Source organism: Brachypodium distachyon, chromosome 3 (genome assembly GCF_000005505.3).
Source record: "Brachypodium distachyon strain Bd21 chromosome 3, Brachypodium_distachyon_v3.0, whole genome shotgun sequence".
In the NCBI taxonomy this organism is placed as follows: Eukaryota; Viridiplantae; Streptophyta; class Magnoliopsida; order Poales; family Poaceae; genus Brachypodium; species Brachypodium distachyon.
Genome location: NC_016133.3, coordinates 12,172,740 through 12,190,341, shown reverse-complemented (window position 1 = coordinate 12,190,341; position 17,602 = coordinate 12,172,740). Strand labels below are relative to the sequence as shown.

The 17,602-nt window shown below is 46.0% G+C and overlaps 4 protein-coding genes and 1 long non-coding RNA gene across 6 annotated transcripts; 1 reads left to right on the top strand and 4 right to left on the bottom strand.

Moving 5' to 3' along the window:
• The first annotated feature begins 274 nt into the window (after positions 1 to 274).
• LOC100838709 (heterogeneous nuclear ribonucleoprotein Q) lies at positions 275 to 3,846 on the top strand. Of its 2 annotated transcripts, none has more exons than XM_010235955.2 (9): positions 275 to 386; positions 713 to 1,144; positions 1,236 to 1,352; positions 1,440 to 1,580; positions 1,654 to 1,845; positions 2,569 to 2,773; positions 3,092 to 3,252; positions 3,324 to 3,409; positions 3,500 to 3,846. In XM_010235955.2, exons 2-9 carry the CDS (start codon positions 728 to 730, stop codon positions 3,609 to 3,611), a joined length of 1,431 nt encoding a protein of 476 aa, XP_010234257.1. In that variant the 5' UTR covers positions 275 to 386; positions 713 to 727; the 3' UTR covers positions 3,612 to 3,846. The 2 variants fall into 2 exon arrangements, with proteins under 2 accessions (XP_010234257.1, XP_003573302.1); XM_003573254.4 differs by having other exon boundaries at positions 304 to 550.
• Positions 3,847 to 4,429: 583 nt separating this feature from the next.
• Positions 4,430 to 6,662, bottom strand: LOC100838401 (haloacid dehalogenase-like hydrolase domain-containing protein Sgpp). Its single transcript, XM_003573253.4, has 5 exons — positions 6,434 to 6,662; positions 5,770 to 5,878; positions 5,512 to 5,666; positions 5,031 to 5,292; positions 4,430 to 4,940 (listed from the first exon to the last, which is right to left on the bottom strand). The coding sequence occupies exons 1-5, from the start codon at positions 6,463 to 6,465 to the stop codon at positions 4,746 to 4,748; spliced, it is 753 nt and encodes a 250-aa protein (XP_003573301.1). The 5' UTR covers positions 6,466 to 6,662; the 3' UTR covers positions 4,430 to 4,745.
• A 1,318-nt stretch (positions 6,663 to 7,980) lies between these two features.
• Positions 7,981 to 11,160, bottom strand: LOC100838198. Its single transcript, XR_731344.3, has 2 exons — positions 10,048 to 11,160; positions 7,981 to 8,664 (listed from the first exon to the last, which is right to left on the bottom strand). It is a non-coding gene; the product is annotated as an uncharacterized LOC100838198 (long non-coding RNA).
• A 2,150-nt stretch (positions 11,161 to 13,310) lies between these two features.
• On the bottom strand, positions 13,311 to 14,865 carry LOC100837900 (beta-carotene isomerase D27, chloroplastic). The gene is made up of 4 exons (XM_003573252.4): positions 14,149 to 14,865; positions 13,919 to 14,025; positions 13,739 to 13,834; positions 13,311 to 13,626 (listed from the first exon to the last, which is right to left on the bottom strand). The coding sequence occupies exons 1-4, from the start codon at positions 14,721 to 14,723 to the stop codon at positions 13,577 to 13,579; spliced, it is 828 nt and encodes a 275-aa protein (XP_003573300.1). The 5' UTR covers positions 14,724 to 14,865; the 3' UTR covers positions 13,311 to 13,576.
• A 2,207-nt stretch (positions 14,866 to 17,072) lies between these two features.
• On the bottom strand, positions 17,073 to 17,483 carry LOC112271989. Its single transcript, XM_024462341.1, has one exon. The coding sequence runs from the start codon at positions 17,463 to 17,465 to the stop codon at positions 17,154 to 17,156; it is 312 nt and encodes a 103-aa protein (XP_024318109.1). The 5' UTR covers positions 17,466 to 17,483; the 3' UTR covers positions 17,073 to 17,153.
• Between the last annotated feature and the right edge of the window lie 119 nt (positions 17,484 to 17,602).

The window sequence follows — 17,602 nt, the reverse complement described above, 5'->3', positions numbered from 1 at the left end:
ACGCTTAAATCATGAAAGCAAGAAGATTTTTTTTTTTGAAAGGAAGAAGAAATTGAATAACACTAAGTATGCATGGTTATTGGGCTTATGACAATCAGATGGCATCCTTGGTTTTCTCGGGCCAGATTTGAGCGTGAAATCTATTATGCTACAGGCCAGCTGCCATTTCTTATTAAACCTGGGCCAAATTCGCATACGGGCCTACTTTAGAATTTCCTTGGAAGATATTAGCCTTTCGGCCCACGATCTCTCTCGAAGCCCTAGCTATAAATAGGCCCCCCGCAAAATCCCCCAATTCTTCTCCCTGTGTCCCCCGCGCGAGGCAGCAGCAGCAGCAGCAAAGCAAAGCCAAATTCCCCAACCCAACAACACTCCTCCACTCTCCAGTAAGCTTCTTCCTCCTCCATCCAGTAATCTGCTGCTCGATACTACTACATACTCGCACATCGAATCCTCTCAACCCCCCCACTATACTACTGCTAATCTTATACTGTTTCTCTCTCAAATCTCGCATCATGCCGCGATTTTCGATTTTTTTCCGGGGTCAAAGGTACTGCCGATTTCCGATCCCCCGCCGTCAGATCCGTTGCACGCGTGCGCGATCCGTGTTGTTTGTGCCGTGAATTCGTGCGGTTTTTTTTGCTGGGATCTCCGGAGGGGATTTTTGATGGTGGCTTCCTTCGCCGTTTGTGGATGTTTTGTTTTTTTCTAGGGTTAGGGTTTTGGGATGTCGGACCGGCAGCCGTCGGAGGAGCCGGAGGAGCAGGTGGACCTGGAGGGAGACGATGACGTTATGGATGACGAGGAAGGGTACCGCCGGCGCCGCCACCGCGGTGGGGGCGAGGATTCGGATGAGCCGGAGGAGGAGGAGCCCGTTGAGGCCGATGGCGATGGGGACGGCCCGGGAGAGGACGGACCAGGAGATGACGCCGGGATGGAGGTTGCGAAAGAGGAGGCTGCCGCGGGCGACGAGATGGACAAGGATGGCACTGATGGGCCCAAGGACGACGATGAGAAGAGGAAGTGGGATGAGCTGCTGGCACTGCCCCAGCAGGGCTGTGAGGTGTTCATCGGTGGCCTCCCTCGTGACACTACCGAGGAGGACCTCCGGGAGCTATGTGAGCCTCTCGGCGAAATCCATGAGGTGCGTAGAGCTCATGGCCTTGCTTGTATTGGTTATGTCTGCTTTGTAGAATGGAATGTGATGTGATGCTGTGTGATGGATATGATAATAGGTGAGGTTGATGAAGGATAAGGATACAAAGGAGAACAAAGGTTTCGCCTTTGTCACATTCACTGCTAAGGACGTGGCACAGCGTGCCATTGAGGAATTGCATGATAAAGACCACAAGGTAGTGCGAGTTTTCGTGGGCTATGTAATTTGATTGACACCACAGGCGTATCTTACATGATGAATTACATTGACTTGTTTGATGCAGGGGAGGACACTGCGTTGCTCATTGTCCCAGGCAAAGCACAGGCTATTCGTTGGGAATGTGCCCAAGGGGCTGAGTGAGGACGAGCTGACTAGCATAATCAAAGGGAAGGGGCCAGGAGTTGTGAACATTGAGATGTTTAAGGTGTGGTTGTAATTCGCCCTTGTTTTTGTGCCAGGGAGGTTCCAAATTTGCTAACAGAGATTTTGCCCTGCAGGATTTGCATGACCCAAGCCGTAACCGTGGGTTCCTCTTTGTTGAGTACTATAACCATGCTTGCGCTGACTATTCCAGGCAGAAATTGTCATCACCAGACTTTAAGGTTGATGGAAGCCAATTGACTGTCAGCTGGGCTGAACCTAAGGGATCATCATCATCATCATCAGATTCTTCTTCTTCTGCTGCTCAGGTAGACACTGCATGGAAGATCATTGTACTTTAATATAGTGTACCACTATGATTTGCAGCTGAGTCTTATCCAGACTTGCTTTTTTTAAGGAACCCATATATGTTTATGTTGAAAGTTACATTGGCTAGGTTAGGTAGAATTAGCAACGTGCTTGCTTTTGTATGCGAGAATCAGCTAGAAACAAGCAACAGCCACTCCCAACTGAAATAAAGAAGTATGGCTTCTGCTGCATAGTTTAGACTTGCTTATTTGTCATTTCTCATTGGTGTTAAAATTTGTTGATCCTTTTGCCCCCAACAGATAGTAACTAAACATGGCATAGACTCCATGCATCTTCCAACTTATAACATTATATGATTAGGCACCATGGCTGAATTAAAATAGCCATTCAAGGATTGTTGATTGAATTTGATTGCACTTTTTGTCAATGTAATATGCTCTACAAAATGGTTGTAGTCGCAAACTTCATACTTGCTTATCTTCAGCAAGAACTTCTTCTTGTGTACTAAAACAATCACGATCTGTTGGTCTGTCTTTGAAGTAAATTTACTTACTCATCTGCATGAGCCAGCTACATGAACTCCATTTTGTCGTTGACTCATCATTTTATCTATTGAAGGTTCTATTATCCTATTTGTTTTTGTACTCTTTGTTTACATCCAAATCTTTATACCGTATTTTTCAGTCCGGTGAGCATTTGTGACGCTTCTGTTCTATTCACAGGTGAAGACTATATATGTGAAAAACCTACCAGAGAATGTTTCTAAAGAGAAGGTTAAGGATCTCTTTGAAGTACATGGAGAGGTCACGAAAATTGTTCTACCGCCTGCTAAGGCTGGGCATAAGAGGGATTTTGGGTTTGTTCACTTTGCTGAAAGATCAAGTGCACTGAAGGCTGTTAAAGGAAGTGAAAAGTATGAAATTGATGGTAATACTTTCCTCCATGTTGTTATATGTATCGATTAAAATTTAATTTTGTAGTGTCGTGATTGTCTTTCGACAGGATTGGTTTATATAATATTATGTAGTAATGATTATGTCAGAGCTTTCTGTCAGCACCGCTAGGTTTTTGTCAAATTACATGTCCTGAGAAATTATTACTTGCTGGTTTCAAATGCACTGAATACCTTCTGTAGTGAAGGTAGATTATTAGTCACTGGAATAGCCAACTAGTAAATGAACTGCTACATCCGAAAAAAATTCTTTCAGCCGTGCTAGGGTTAATCTTTGGCTGACTGAAATACAGGGCAAGTGCTGGAAGTTTCCATGGCCAAACCTTTGAGTGATAAGAAACCTGACCATTCAGTGAGGCCTGGAGGACCTCCTAATTATCCTCTTCCTCCATATGGTGGCTACATGGGAGATCCGTATGGTGCCTATGGTGGTGGTGGTCCTGGATTCAACCAGGTAAACTAACTACTCGTAGACTCCCATATGTACTATGTTTGCTTTGGCTTTATGGATATTGTTTTCTGCAGCCTATGATCTACGGTAGAGGACCAGCACCAGCTGGGATGAGAATGGTACCGATGGTGCTCCCCGATGGTCGCCTTGGCTATGTCCTGTAAGACCCTTATCCTGCTTACTAGTGTCAATATATGCCTCATCCCCCAGATCTCTAGTTCCTAACAGTGTGTTCCTGATATGTTTATAGGCAACAACCTGGTGGAATGCCCCCTCCACCACCTCCTCGGCGTGGTGACCGACGGGATGGTGGTGGCCGAAGTGGTGAAGGGAGCCATGGCCGCCGTTATCGCCCCTACTAGTTTATTTTCTTGCCTTGTGTTATCGTTCCATGTGCAAAATGATGGATTTGTTGAATTGATGGGATGAGTTTATGAGGTTGTGGTCTTGTTGCAGCCTAAGACTTGCAGTAGCCTGGGACTAGTACCGATGCACCATCCAATTGAGTAACCTATGTATCATCCAGCAGATGCGGTGCTTGTGACTTGAAAACCTTTGCGCGAGTAGTGATATCATCTGTGCACTAAATTTGAGTAACTTGTGTGTCAATTGGAGCCTATCAGATAACTGAAGGGCCTTTCTGGAGAACATGATTTCTCAACGCCAATACAGCGACTAATAGTTCAAAGAATTGATCCATTTTTTTGCCTGGACAATACCTTTAAAAACTAAACGAAACCGGGTGTTTTGTTCGGTAGCCAGATCTCGTAGGGTCAAAGAAACAGCTTTGGTAGAACAAGGTGCAGTAGCTATCATTAGAGATGCAAACTTCATTTTTCTGTACAACCCACAAAAATAAAGACAAAGTTGAAGTAAAGCTCCGGCGCTAATACCTACTTTTGGTACAATGAATGGTGATGGACTGATGGCAGGCTGCTGCTTTTGCTTTTCTCTGGAAAAAAGCTAAGCACCTGTGACCAGCAGACAACAGAAAGAGAAAGGTAAAACGATAGCTAATTTTGCTCATAAATAAGATACAATGCTGTTCTTTTCCCTCTTTAGTGAAAGCAAAAACTGGTTTCTGAAAGAATTAATCAAAACTTGATTTGTTCTTTCTCTTTACTCCTGCGCGTTCTGATCCTCTTATTTCTGAAGTGAACCGTTTTATTCATCGCAGTTCTCATTGCAACATCCATCGTATCATCTCTCATCTGGTATATTTCTTCCAGATAAATAAAAAGAAATCCAATCAGTTTGGAGTGATCTGAAGTGTACAAGGGTCATAATCCAGAGCCCAACAGAATCAGAATTTTCGCAAGTCCCATCCGCACACAACCTAAGTCATGGGAGACTGGAGTTTTTGTTTATTTCATTGCGTATTAATCGAGAAAAGAGAAAACATATCAATATAAAAGCTCAAGATGAGCTCTACTAATCGTAAGAGTGGTAACTTGGCAATGAATCTAATCGACTTGTTTATCACCATTAGGATCATTTCACGCTCCACTATTCTTCAGCTTGGCTTCCTCTCTATCGATCTCTTCAAGCACAGTCCAGAGCTTGGGGTCTTCGTAGTCCTTGATAATCAATGAAGCTCCGGCATCCAACAGCGACTTCTCTGGGTTCCTTGTCAGCACGGCGACGACAGGCATTCCTGCGGCGACGCCTGCACTTGTCCCTGAAGCCGAATCCTGCATTGTAACCACATATTAGCACAATGTGTCTGCAAGAGAATCCAATCAGATTTATATGGCGAGTTTAAAAGGTACATATAGGCATACCTCAAAGATAAATGTGTGTGCTGCAGATACATCTAGCTCCTTGAGGGCTTTCAGGTAAGGGAAGGGGGCAGGTTTCGGCTTCTCGCATTCGCCTCCGACGATCACGGCCTGGAAGAAGTCTGATAGGCCAAGAAGTTTGATCATCAGCTCTGCATTGATCCTGGGGGCATTGGTTACCGCAGCACGCTTGTAGCCATGATCTTTCACCCACTGAACCACTTTGCCAAGGCCTTTTACAGGCTCCAAGCGTTCCATCGCCAAACTGCAACAAACAAGCATCTATTAATAATTATTCAGCTTCAGAGGTCATACTAACACCAACTAGCGGTTCTCAGAAGAAATTTGAGAATGGGAAGAAATCATTAGCATAAGAGATAACTGAAACCTCGACAATCTCCCACAATAAGTACCAGGCAATGCTCATAAGAGATAACATAACCAACTAGCTTCCTCCAGCTTATAGGGCTCAGCTTATAAGTACCTTCTGTATTTGACTTCCTTGTCCTCGAGGAATTTGAGCCCCTTTTCAAGCGGCCAGTCCGGGAACAGGTTTTGAGCAGCTTCAACATCGCTCCTTCCAGCAATGTTCTTTATGAAGAACTCATCGTCGATCGGCACACCATTGTTGTACCCGATCTGTCAATGCTCATATTAGCTGACTAGTCAGCTTTTTCAATAAAAGCAGTGGAGAAGGAAGGAAGGGGCTGCTACGCTACAGTTCAGAAAAATCCATATATACCGCGAGAAGCAATTCTTGGAAAGCCACATGATGAAGAGGGTCCGAATCACACAGGGTCCCGTCGATGTCAAACAGCACCGCCTCCACTGGAACCGTCGCCGGTAGAGAACTGTGAACAAGTCACAGTTAATTCAGCACTCACAAGCTTGCAAAGCTCTGAATAACCAAATCTTCAAATGCAAATTACTAGCATAATACGGAGTGGTGTTCAGTAATATTTGCACGAGCACCTACAGCTAGACACTGCACAGCCTGAACTGAAAGCACATTCTTTTTTAGGCTGCAGGTTTCAGTCTCGTAGGTAACAAAATTCTGATTTTGTAACGAACAATGAAACAAAGTCTGGAATTCTTTCCCCCATGCCTAACTTGCAGTTAGAACCATGCATAAATCCTACTTACAGTACAGCTAAAACGTAAGACAGATGATTCACTCGCAACACGCAAGCGACTCGCCGAATGACCCGACGACCCCAAGATCCCCCACCAACCGCGACCGCGGCGGAGGAATTAATTCAGGGAGGAAGCTAAAAATCGGCGCCCTTTTCGGTTAACTAAAGCAAGAAGCAGCATCGACCCGCGATCCATCCGACCAACAACGACTATATCTGCTACGGCGGAGAGCAGGGCAGGACCAAGAGATGGGCGGCGGGCGGCAGTAGTACCTGACGGCGCCGCCGTTGGGAGCCGCAGCCATGACAGTGGGATGGAGATCGATCGAAGAAGACTAGGGATCGATCGGGGTTCCTCCTTCTTGGAATCGAGCAGATCAGGGACTGGCTGCTTCGATCGACCGGATGAAGGAATCTGTGGTGGCGCTTGGCCGCCCTTCAGTTCTTCCTCCTCTCTTATAGGAGGAGTCCGTTCGCTTGCCGTTTGGCACTTTGGCCTGTCTTTTTTTCTTCTTTTTCTTCTTCTTGCTTGCTGCTCCTGTCCGCTGGCCCCGCCGGTCAGTGGCTCTCTGAACTTAAAATTTCGTCTTTTTTTTTCCCGAAGTGACTAAGTGAGTTGTCATGATTCTTCAAGAAAGAAGTCGTGGCAAAAGAAAATGGACGGTGTTAGGGGTACGGACGGCACCCGACGGGTTCGGGTACGGGTACGGCTCAACCATATCCGTACCCGACGACCCAACTCTCAACCGCTACCCGTACCCGTACCCGTGGTCGGGTATGGAATTTTACCATACCCGCCACCCGCCATGGGTACGGGTAACCCGCTGGTATTTTTACCCGACCCGTTGGAACGGAAAAGCCTCGGCGACGCATGTGTACGAGGCGGCGGCGGAGCTTGGGGCTGCATCGGCGGCGGCCGCGCGCTCGGAGGAGGCCCGCACGCGCGACACGGGCTGCGGCGCTCGCGCTCGACGGAGGCTCACGTGGCAGGGGCGGAGGGCGAGTGGTGGGCTGCCGGTGTCGGACTGGCGGAGTCGTCGAGGGGAGGAGGCGGCTCAGGCGGGGCAACGAACAGGAGGAGGCTGGATGCTTGGCGGCGTGGGGAAGGGTCGAGGGATGGGACTTAGGGTTAGCTCGTGGGTGGGTGGGGAATTGGGCTGGGCCTTAGGCAAGGAGATTTAATGGGCTTGTCTACTGGGCTTACAACTAGGTGCGGGTACGCGGGTACACGGGTTCGGGTACTTCAATACCATACCCGTATCCGCCAACCCGTCGGGTATATAATTTTACAACATACCCGCGGGTATTTTTTCTTACCAAACCCGCATCTTAAACGGGTAAATACCCGTCGGGTATGCGGGTATCGGGTACCCATAGCCATCCGAAGTTAGGGGGTGCTCGTGCACTATTAGATCCCCATAGTGCACACTACATATGGAAAGTTCCCTGTTCCCTTTCCTAAAATTGAAAACCTCCGGTCCTCACCACGTTTGCGATCCCCCGGACCAATCCACGCGAACTTCTGCTGAAAACAGATTCTGCCTCCCTCCTTCCCTAGCTCGCAACTCTTTCTCCACCACCTTTTCCCATCCTTCTATCTCCATGGGACATGCGCCATTAACATGCTCTAATCCAGCCGAAGAAAAAAGGTGAAGTTTGGCTGGCCTCAGCATCCAGTATTTGGCAATTTGTTTCCAGCTAGCGCACAAATGTAATCAACAAAATCAAACTCTGAACCTATCATTCAATCAACAAACTTGGCATGCATACAAAACCCTTTATTTTCAGCAAAAGAACACATACAAGTATGCAACAACTCGTACCAAAAAGCAACTCCGAACCTATTATGTAAGATATAACTTCACAAAGGTAAGAGCACATGTACAGATCATTTTTAGGCTTTTGGTCCCCCGCAACAAATTGAAAAGCAAACTCTGAACCTGTCAACTACGAAAACTAAACAAGCAGTAGTTCTGATGCATACAAGAAGTAATGTAGTTTCGTCCAGAAAAAATAGCTGCGAGCATACACATGCTGAATCCCCAAAAAATTGTGCACTACTGCTAGATTTTTTAGTTTTCAGCAACCCATTGAAAGCAAACTATGAACTAAACAAGCAGTAGTTTCATCCGTTGCCAGCACACATTTGACACAGGATTTTGTTGCCTGCTGAATTTGGCACCTTCGCATCTTTGCCCGAACTTGCTCGCATGCAACTTACTCCTTGGCTAAAACTTGCTCGCACGCAGGTTGCACCTTTGCTCGAACTTGTTCACAGGGAGCTGGTGCCTTGGCTTTAACTGCTCGCACGCAGCTGGCGCCTTTGCTAGAACGTGCTGAAGAGGAGCTGGTGCCTTGGCTTGAACTTGTTCGCATGGGCCTGCCGCCTTTGGCAGGACTTGCTCGCATGGAGCGGACGCCTTTGCTGGAACTTGCTCACGTGGAGCTAGCACATTGGCTAGAACTTGCTCACATGGGAATAGAGAAATAGCTTACAAAGCAAACTGCATGACAAGTTGTCAGCAATAATTCAGAAGCAAATAATAAAAAACAAAAGGCGACAAAGTAAAACCACACATCAAAGATCTTGCATGTTTAGGCAAGAAACCAAGATATACATGTCTAAGCAGTTATATTGGCAAAGAGAGCGAGAACCTAGAAAATATCTGAACATTTAGGTAAGCAACTAATCAGGAGGGGAATTCTTATAAGACACCCCAATGTTCATGCAAAAACTGGTTCTTATATAGACACCCGCATGCTCAGGCAAAAAGAAAAGGCAGAAGCGACTTATAAGCCTATAAGGTGCTGTGTGAGCGACTTCAGTTTTTTTTAAAAAGCAACTGCATTACTTCGGTTTGAAAAAGAAAAGGCAACTATACAAGGGAAGTGGTGTGTCAGCAATTATGTTGGCGAGGAAAGCAATAACCTAAAAATCCGAACAATATAGGACATCAACTAATTGGTGAGGAAAGTTGCACAGGAAAGCAATAACCTAAAAATCCAAACAATATAGGACATCAACTAATTGGTGAGAAAAGTTGCACAGATAAATATATGAAAAACCCCATTGTGAAGCAACTATGTGATCAATAAAAAGCAACGGATTGCGTATAGGCACCCCATGCTCAGGCAAAAAAGAAAAGGCAGAAGGAACTTATAAGGCGTTGTGTGAGCGACTTGAGTAAATAAAAAGCAACTACCTTGTGTGTGTGTGTGGGGGGGGGGGGGGGTATCTGAAACCCATAAAGTTGCACACACGCGTGTGGGAACCAACTGAGGGAAGCAACTAATTGATCATTAAAAAGCGACTGGTTAGGTGTAGGCGCCAAATCTTAGGCAAAAGAATAGCAGGAGTGACTATATAAGGTAGTGTGTGCGCGACTAAGTAAATAAAAAGCCTGGATAAAAAGCAACTACAATATGTCCAGTTTCTGAAAAACCTAAAGTTACACACACTTAGATGAATTTGCAAAGGCAACTAAATGATTGTAAAAGAAAAGGCAACTTATAGGGTGGAGGGCGAGCGAGTAAGTAAAAAGCAACTATATAGGGGAGGGGGACGTGTCAGCGGTTGCATTAACGGAAGAGCCAAAGGCCATTATAAGGTGGTGTGTGGCTGGCTATAATTCCAAATTATGAAATAAAGTAACTGCATTATGATAAGGTTGTTTATAAACCAGAAAAAAAGCAGTGGTCGGCATGTGTACTGTGGAAGAAAAAAGTAAAAGAATAACCTAATCTAGACATATAGATGCCCACCGCGCCAATGAAAAAAAAGTTCTAAAAGCGAGCCACCTATAAAGCCCCCTTTATGGGGCATATAAATGATGTAGAATGATCAAGTATACTGAAAATAAGGAGGAGGGGTGTGTGTGCTTGGTCACCTCTTGCCCTGTGCCCCTGGGGCGCCTACACTGCACCGTGGTGTTCCCGGGCACTTGTAAAAAAAGGCATAGAAAACACATTCTTAGCCCCTTGGATAGCTGCTCCTGCATTTTCAGCTGGCAGACCTTGCCACCCAAGTGATTTTCGTCTACTTCATCGAGGAATTAAAACTGCAGATTTGTCTACTTTGTCCTCGTTTGAATGCATGATATAAGCTGCAGGGCACGATGTCAGCTGCGGAGAACACACACACATGACCAAACAACAAAAAAAAGAGCCCTTATAGACCATATCCCATAAAGCAAAACTTACAAAAATGCAGAAACAAAACACCCTGCTAACACACACATTAGATTGACTGTATCATCTCCAATATGAACTGTGTTAGCTCATCATTGAATTGTTTTTAGGATGCAAAAAATCTGAACTAGGAAACAATAACTAGGTTTGGGCAACATTTGAAAAATGCAGACCCTAGCAAATCTAGACGCCTGACATAAGCTCTATAACATCTACACCCATGTGTAGACTCTGTACCACCTACAACCCCCTGTAAACCCTAACAAATCTACAAAATATGAACTGAGTTAGCTCGTGTTGGACTAAAAAAAACTTGCCTGAAACTTGCACATGTTGGGGGAAGGCGAAAATATGAAGAGAAGCCACATGAAAACCCAACACCCAGGACTAGGCGACACACATTCCAAACAAATTGACAACAAATTGGCACATGATTTGCACCTTGCAAAACCCGGACAAACCCCAGAGAAAACATAGAGGGCCTCTCCCCCACCACCACCCCATGTTCTACACAATGAGATAGGGACGAGATAGGATGTGAATTTGCCCACCAAAAAACCCGCTGCGCCATCCTCGAGCAACAAAATGGGGGCAATCCTGATGGGATCGAAAATCTAAGCTGCACACACACACCATTGACGCTGCGAGGGGATTTAGACGGGGGAATCGTTAAGAAAATTGCTTAATTAACGGTAAAAACATGCTCGAAAGAACAAGAAGCTCAAGCTACTCGATGCGTCTAGTTAGGTACGATGCAATGCTCAACTCCCCCTTCGCCAATCTCAATAAGCGCCCCCCCCCCCCCCCCTTCCTCCCCACGCGGCCCCCCAACCCCTGTAGAACTCACCGGTGCACTCGCCTTCGTCTCCACGGAGAAAGAGGAAGCCGCTGCCGCCGCAGCTCGGTGGATCCTGCGACGCGCACCTCTCGCGTCCAGCTCCTAGACAGACGCAGCGGCGCCCCACGCCCCGCCGAGCGAAATCGTCGAGCTCCTAGAAAGCCGCCTGCGCGGAGGAGACAGAGGGGAAAACGGGGTGGGAGAGAAGATGGGGGAGAGGTGCGTCTGATCCTGTCCGAAGGGTGGTGTTGCGGCAAGAGATCAATCGCTCGGTCGGCTTCTCTCGTGCCGCATCGGACAGTTTTGCAGGGTGCGCGCGCGACGAGAGTAGAAAGTGCATAAGCACTTTGAAACAATTAGGAAAAAAAGAGAAATTCACCCGCCAGGGTATTTTTTTTGCGGCCGGGTAATTCTTCTTGGAGCAAAGCGAAAAGGAAAAAAATGGAAATCAAAGTCCAGCTAGCTTAGTTTATTTTATTTTTTGGAGAAAAAAAAGCTAGCTAGACAGAAGTTGTTGCAAATTAATCGTTGGGGAAATATCCTTTAGCTCGTACGGAGTAGTACTGTATAGGACGGGCTGTTGCATGGACCGTTGATTTGGGTCTAAATTGGACCGCCGGTGTTGTTCCACGTCTTGCTCCCAAGAGAATATGCTGTTCTTGCACGCACTTGTGATATTCTTTTCCACCTTGTCTCGGATCTCAGCATTTATCTTGCCCTGCCCACCAGTCGATCTACAGCCCCAAAGAACAAATACCTCTTGCAGGTTGCGGCAGCCGATGTCCTTGCCCAAAAACAAAACATGTTAATTTGATCGTTTATGATACTGAAAAGCAGGGGCGGAGGACCCAGTATGGCAAGCTAGGGCTAATGCCATACCTTAATCTAATCTTCTGCTAGTCCTGATCATTTAATACCTTATATGTTTTCCTTCTCCGATGCCTACATGCGGCAGGGACTCGTTAAACTTCCATTGCTTCTTAAATGTTAGGCATACTATTTGAACTAGCTGAAATGATGATTACTTGAAAGCTTAATTCTCTACATGTAAATTACATAATTTGTTTTATTATGACTTCGTACTTTTAGGGTAATTCATTTTACGCGTAGATGAGCACGCCACTCAGGCAGAGAGAACCACTCGCTGTTCACTCGATACAACTGTCACAATTGTCAAAACATGACCTTTTATTAAGTATAAATTTTGCTCTGCATTATATATGAAGTTTATTGGTCGCATTTTTTTTTGTGCATAATGATCCTTTGAACTAAGCAGTATACTCCGCCACACCAAAATTTTAGTCCGTACTCTGCCACTACTGAAAAGTGTGCCTTTGCACTAATAAAAGGAGAGGTTCGATGCATCAAGTCATCAACTAATGTGTTTATATTTTTTTTGCACATGAATCTTTATCTGCTTGAAGAACTTGGGTGAACATGCTCTCTTCGTTTTCAAAATATAAGATGCTTCCGTTTTGTAATAAGTTAAACTTTTAAATATATTGATGCCAAAGTTATTCAGGATATTGTGTTTAATAAAAAGTACTTAACTTCTCCTTTGCAGGTCTTGTATTTTTGCACTCTTTGGCTCCGTACTTGTCTATCCTCCTCAAACCAGAGGATCGTTAGCTGGCTTTAATGGCATGCAACAAATTGGAGCAAGTAACCACAGACTTTTTTACCCACGATGGGTGGCGATTTAGCCTGCGGATTGAGTCTGAATAGAGATGTTACTTTTCTTTCGATGTAATAATTTACTTTTGTCTCGTACTTGGTTGGCTGTGTGCGTTTTCGGCACAGAGGCCAGGGGTGTGATACTCTATGTGTATCGATCGATATGCCGTCGAGATCAATAAAAGCTTCCATTTTCAGAAAACTTTTAAAAATTTGTCCAAGTTTATTTAACAATCTGTCTACAGTTACTCTAAATTAGTTTTATAAAATCGCATCTTCGTTGTTACTTATTCAATATTGTAGATACTAGTATATTTTTCGGCAATCTTGATTATTAATTTTTTTGAAAACTTCCAACAAAACTAGAACATCTTATATTTTGAAAGTTCTGTGAACATTTACACAGTCACAACAGCAGGCCTGATAAAAAGCAAAATAAATACACAGTTATGCAACAAAAACGAATGTGCAGCAGTGACAAAACTTATATCAGATCATGTATCTTTACATTTTTCTTTCTCCTTAAAAATACAAGCTACAATTAATATGTACACTCAGACATATTCGTGCATCCAGCGTGTGTATTGAACTTTCAGACTCGCTACCTAGAATTGCTGTGGGTATATATTCCTTCTTGCCTATCTGACTGAAACCATGCACAATTCATCCAGTACCATCAAAATCTTTCTGACCGCCGTTGCTTTCTTCTGAATTTGCTAGTTCTGAAGTTTGGGACAGATCGGGGCAGCAGGCTTAGCGATGGAACCTGAAGAAAAGAAATTGGGAACAGATTAAATTAATGGAATCTCGTCAGTGCCAGAGTAACTGGCACATACATTATACATTACATGATCTAGTAGCTGAAACCGGTGACTCACAGAGGCTGGCGTAGCAGGGTTGCTTGGACGCCGGGTCTTCCTCCAGCGGCGGCGGCACTTGGCCGTAGATCATCTCGCAGCTCATGTCCTCGAAATCTGAAGGCCGTGTGTCATTGCAAGCTTGTAAATTGACGGGAGCCTCTGAATGAAATGCAAGTTACAGAAGAGATAGATACTGACTTGGGTTCATGGTGAGCGGTAGGCCGAACTCGTCGGTGAAGAAGCTCTGCGTGGGGATCTTGCACATGTTGACGCACATCCCCACGCACCCGCTGTTCTCCAAATACCTTCATGATCAACAGACATACAGTACTAGATTTCTAAGAATTTTTGTCTGAAAATCTGAAATGTCAATGAGATCTCAATATCAATTGGGAAGGAAGGATTAAGAATGATGTATGTATATATGCCTGCATTTCTTGATGAGGACGCCGCTGCGCTGCTTGACGCCGGCGACCTCGACCTCGACGACCTCGGAGGGGCCGACGAGCCAGTGGAAGAAGGGCACGGTGAGCGCCGCGTTGAACTCGCACGCCCACCGGGTCGGCGGGAACAGCTTCCGGAACTGCGCCGGCGCGCCCGCGGGGAGCATCGACAGCAGCACCTCCCGGACGGCGGCCTGCTGCCGCTCCCGCGTCCCGCAGGACACCATCACCCGCCGCGACACGTCCACGAAGCTCTCGTAGTCCCACTCCCACACCGCCCGCGAGATGTTTGGATTCGGGTTTGGGGTCTTGGTGGCGAACTTGGACATCTTCCGGGCGAAGAGCCCCATGAATGCGCGCTCCAGGGGCCCGTCTTTGTAAACCGTTTTCTCCCCCATCGGCGCCGGGGAAGACGAAGACGATGCCGGTGTCGCCGCGCAACGCACCGCCGCCGCCCTGCTGCCGAGCTTCTTAGGCCGTCTCGCTGTCCTCGGCGCCGCAGATGCTGGAGAGGCGAAGCTGAAGCGGAGGTCGACGGGCATCAATGTCGGCGACGCCATTGGTAGCTTCGGTCCTCCGACCGCGGCAGTGGTCTTGTGGCAGGGAGGGGCTGGAGCTCGACCTTGGAGCTTGTTGTGGGCACGCGCCGCGCGCGGTACTATCGATGCGAGGCTGCCGGGATGACACGCGGTCGATCACCGGTTGCCATGGACCACCAGTACGTTGTCGTAGTTCACTTCACCGGCCGGCTGTGGGGGCGGGGAGCACCGCGGCCACAAAAAAACATAAATTTGCTCTGGATCAGGATATTGTACGTGGCTGAGGAAGGAAAGAAATCTAATGCCATCCACGGGGTTGTGGGCCGAAAGATTGAGGCCACATACATCGTAAATTCAGGCCATAACATGGGCCTGGAGACAAGAGATTCTGGAGGGTGGCCATGGCCCATTGGGGACTAGGCGACAGTTCGAGAGTCCCTCCTGTCCAGAATCAGCGGCCTGGCCCAGCCTCAATTTGTCAGGTTTAAGTTTAACTGCAATTTGTGCATTCCCTCAAAAAAAAAAACTGCAATTGTGCAGACATATCTACCCACAGATTATTACTGCTTCCAAACTCCTCTCTCTCTCTCTAAAAAAAACTACTTCCAAACGGACAAGTTAACACCAACAGCCTTGCAAGATAGGAACTCTGCCTATGAAATATTTAGGGGTTCCTGTTCATTATAGGAAGCTTGGTAATGCGATTGGAAAGAGACTGAGGATAAAGTAGAGAGGAAGCTAGGCTGTTGGAAGGGTAGATTTCTCTCTTTAGGAGGGAGACTAACCCTTCTCAATGCTTGCTTGTCTCATGTTCCTTCTTATATGATGTCCTTGTATGTTTTACCTAAAGAGGCTAAGAAAAGGATAGATTTTTTTAGAGCTAGGTTGCTTTGGCATGAAGATCAAAATGTTAAGAAATACCATCTTGTGAGTTGGCTTGTGATTTGCCAACCCAAAGAACAAGGTGGTCTGGGGGGTGGTTGATTTGGTAATTAAGAATCTGTGTTTCCTTGGTAAATGGTTGTGGAAACTTGAGAATGAGGATGGTTTATGGCAGAAGTTGTTGAGAGCTAAATATTTGGGTAAGAAAACATTAGGACAATGTAAGAGAAAAGTTGGTCAATCCCATTTTTGGAATGGATTAATGCAGGTTAAGGACTTGTACAGTAAATTCTGTGTTAAAGTTGTTAAAAGTGGTTAACAAACTTGGTTTTGGCATGATATTTGGTTAAATGGTATAGCCTTGAAAGATAGGTACAGTAGGCTGTTTAATATATCCTTACAACAGGATATTACTGTTTTTGAAGCAATTGATAATAACTTTCAGTCGATGTCATTTAGAATGAATTTCAGTGAGAAACCTTCAACTCTTGGCAGGAACTTAAAGCTAGCTGTTCTCATATTGTACTTACTACTGGTTTTGATGGTAGCAGATGGTTGTTAGAGGAAAATGGTATATTCTCGGTTAAGTCTTTTTATAACATTTTGATTACTCAGCGAGTTCACTTTCCCTTCAAACATTACTGGAAGCTGAAGGTTCCTCTCAAAATAAAAGTCTTCATGTGGTTAATTTCGAAGAATAGCATTCTTACTAGAGATAACTTACTTCATAGGGGTTGGAAGGGGCCTAAAGAATGTGTTTTTTGTGGTTCTGATGAATCTATTGATCACTTTTTCTTAACTTGCCCCGTAGCTAAGTTTGTGTGGAGTGGTTTGCTGTACACTGGGTATCAGCAAGGTGCCTGACAATATGCATAATATGTATAGCTGGGTTACTGGTTTCTCTTTCGGTTTTCATAACATTATTGCTATTGGTTTATCTGCGGTTTGTTGGTCCATTTGGAAAGCTAGGAATTTACTTTGCTTCCAGAATAAGAATCTTGGAGACCCATCTAAGTTGGTATTTTCTGTCTGTTATTGGTTGGATAATTGGGCGGCTTTGCAGAAACCTGTGGCGCGGAGGAGGATGCAGATGGCTGTTGTGCTTCTACGCGCCATGATGACAAATGTGCTGGGTAAATCGCATGGTTGGGGTGTTCTGAAGCGTCTGGCGGCGATCCAAGTGTTGACGGTCTTTTAGTTCAGTTTATTTTGCTTGCAAACCTGGTGCTTGCTGTAATATATGTTTAGAAGTTTGGCTGGCAATCGGTGGTATTGCTCAGCTTTTATTTTCCTGCTGAACCTCTCGTAACCTGAACCATGTTGCTTCCATTAATGGAATCGGGAACGTGCTTTTTTTCTCTAAAAAAAAACACCAATTCCAGTCGGCATGATCTGGCAAACATACATGCACATACAAAAGTTCTATGGATAAAATCTATAACTTGCGCACGTATAAATGCCAAAATGAGATGCCCACTGGCCAGAGGATCCAACAAATACTGTAATAATGATCAGCCAGAGGAAACTAAACAAGAAGAATATTACATGCATGAACACTAACTAACAATACTACTCCTCGACGACGACCACAGCTGACAATGGGGCCGCCGCAGCCTGGGCGCCGGCGCCGGAGAAGGTGAGCGCGAGGAAGACGACGGTGGGGGTACACGCGAGCACGAGGCCGACGGGCACCATCCACAGGTGGCTGTTGGACGGGTGGAACGCCAGGGCCCACCACGCCAGAAGCATCGCGCCGCCCGCCGCCGCCGCCACCAGGCACGCCTCCACGGCCACCGACGCCGCCGCCTCTCGCCGGGCCACCGCCATCATCGTTAGCTCCTCCTTCTCCTCCTCCGTGGCTGCAGCCTTCGCCGGCGCCATTGAATATATATCGGGGCCAACCGGCTACCGGCCAGAGTAGTGCATCAGCTGCGTATCTTATATGGTGGTAGTAGTCGGTCTTATATGGTAAAACAAGATGCGTGTCAAATGTTATGGCCGAAATATTTAAATTTGGG

Coding starts and splice junctions, on each gene's coding strand:
- LOC100838709 (XM_010235955.2), top strand. CDS start 728: ATGTCGGACCGGCAGCCGTCGGAGGAGCCGGAGGAGCAGGTGGACCTG. Junction 1,145..1,235: donor CTCTCGGCGAAATCCATGAG/GTGCGTAGAGCT, acceptor ATATGATAATAG/GTGAGGTTGATGAAGGATAA. Junction 1,581..1,653: donor TGAACATTGAGATGTTTAAG/GTGTGGTTGTAA, acceptor TTTGCCCTGCAG/GATTTGCATGACCCAAGCCG.
- LOC100838401 (XM_003573253.4), bottom strand. CDS start 6,465: ATGGCTGCGGCTCCCAACGGCGGCGCCGTCAG. Junction 5,879..6,433: donor CCCAACGGCGGCGCCGTCAG/GTACTACTGCCG, acceptor ACTTGTTCACAG/TTCTCTACCGGCGACGGTTC. Junction 5,293..5,511: donor AAGGAAGTCAAATACAGAAG/GTACTTATAAGC, acceptor TGTTTGTTGCAG/TTTGGCGATGGAACGCTTGG.
- LOC100837900 (XM_003573252.4), bottom strand. CDS start 14,723: ATGGCGTCGCCGACATTGATGCCCGTCGACCTCCGCTTCAGCTTCGCC. Junction 14,026..14,148: donor GTCCTCATCAAGAAATGCAG/GCATATATACAT, acceptor TTGATCATGAAG/GTATTTGGAGAACAGCGGGT. Junction 13,627..13,738: donor ACCCTGCTACGCCAGCCTCT/GTGAGTCACCGG, acceptor TCTTTTCTTCAG/GTTCCATCGCTAAGCCTGCT.
- LOC112271989 (XM_024462341.1), bottom strand. CDS start 17,465: ATGGCGCCGGCGAAGGCTGCAGCCACGGAGGAGGAGAAGGAGGAGCTA.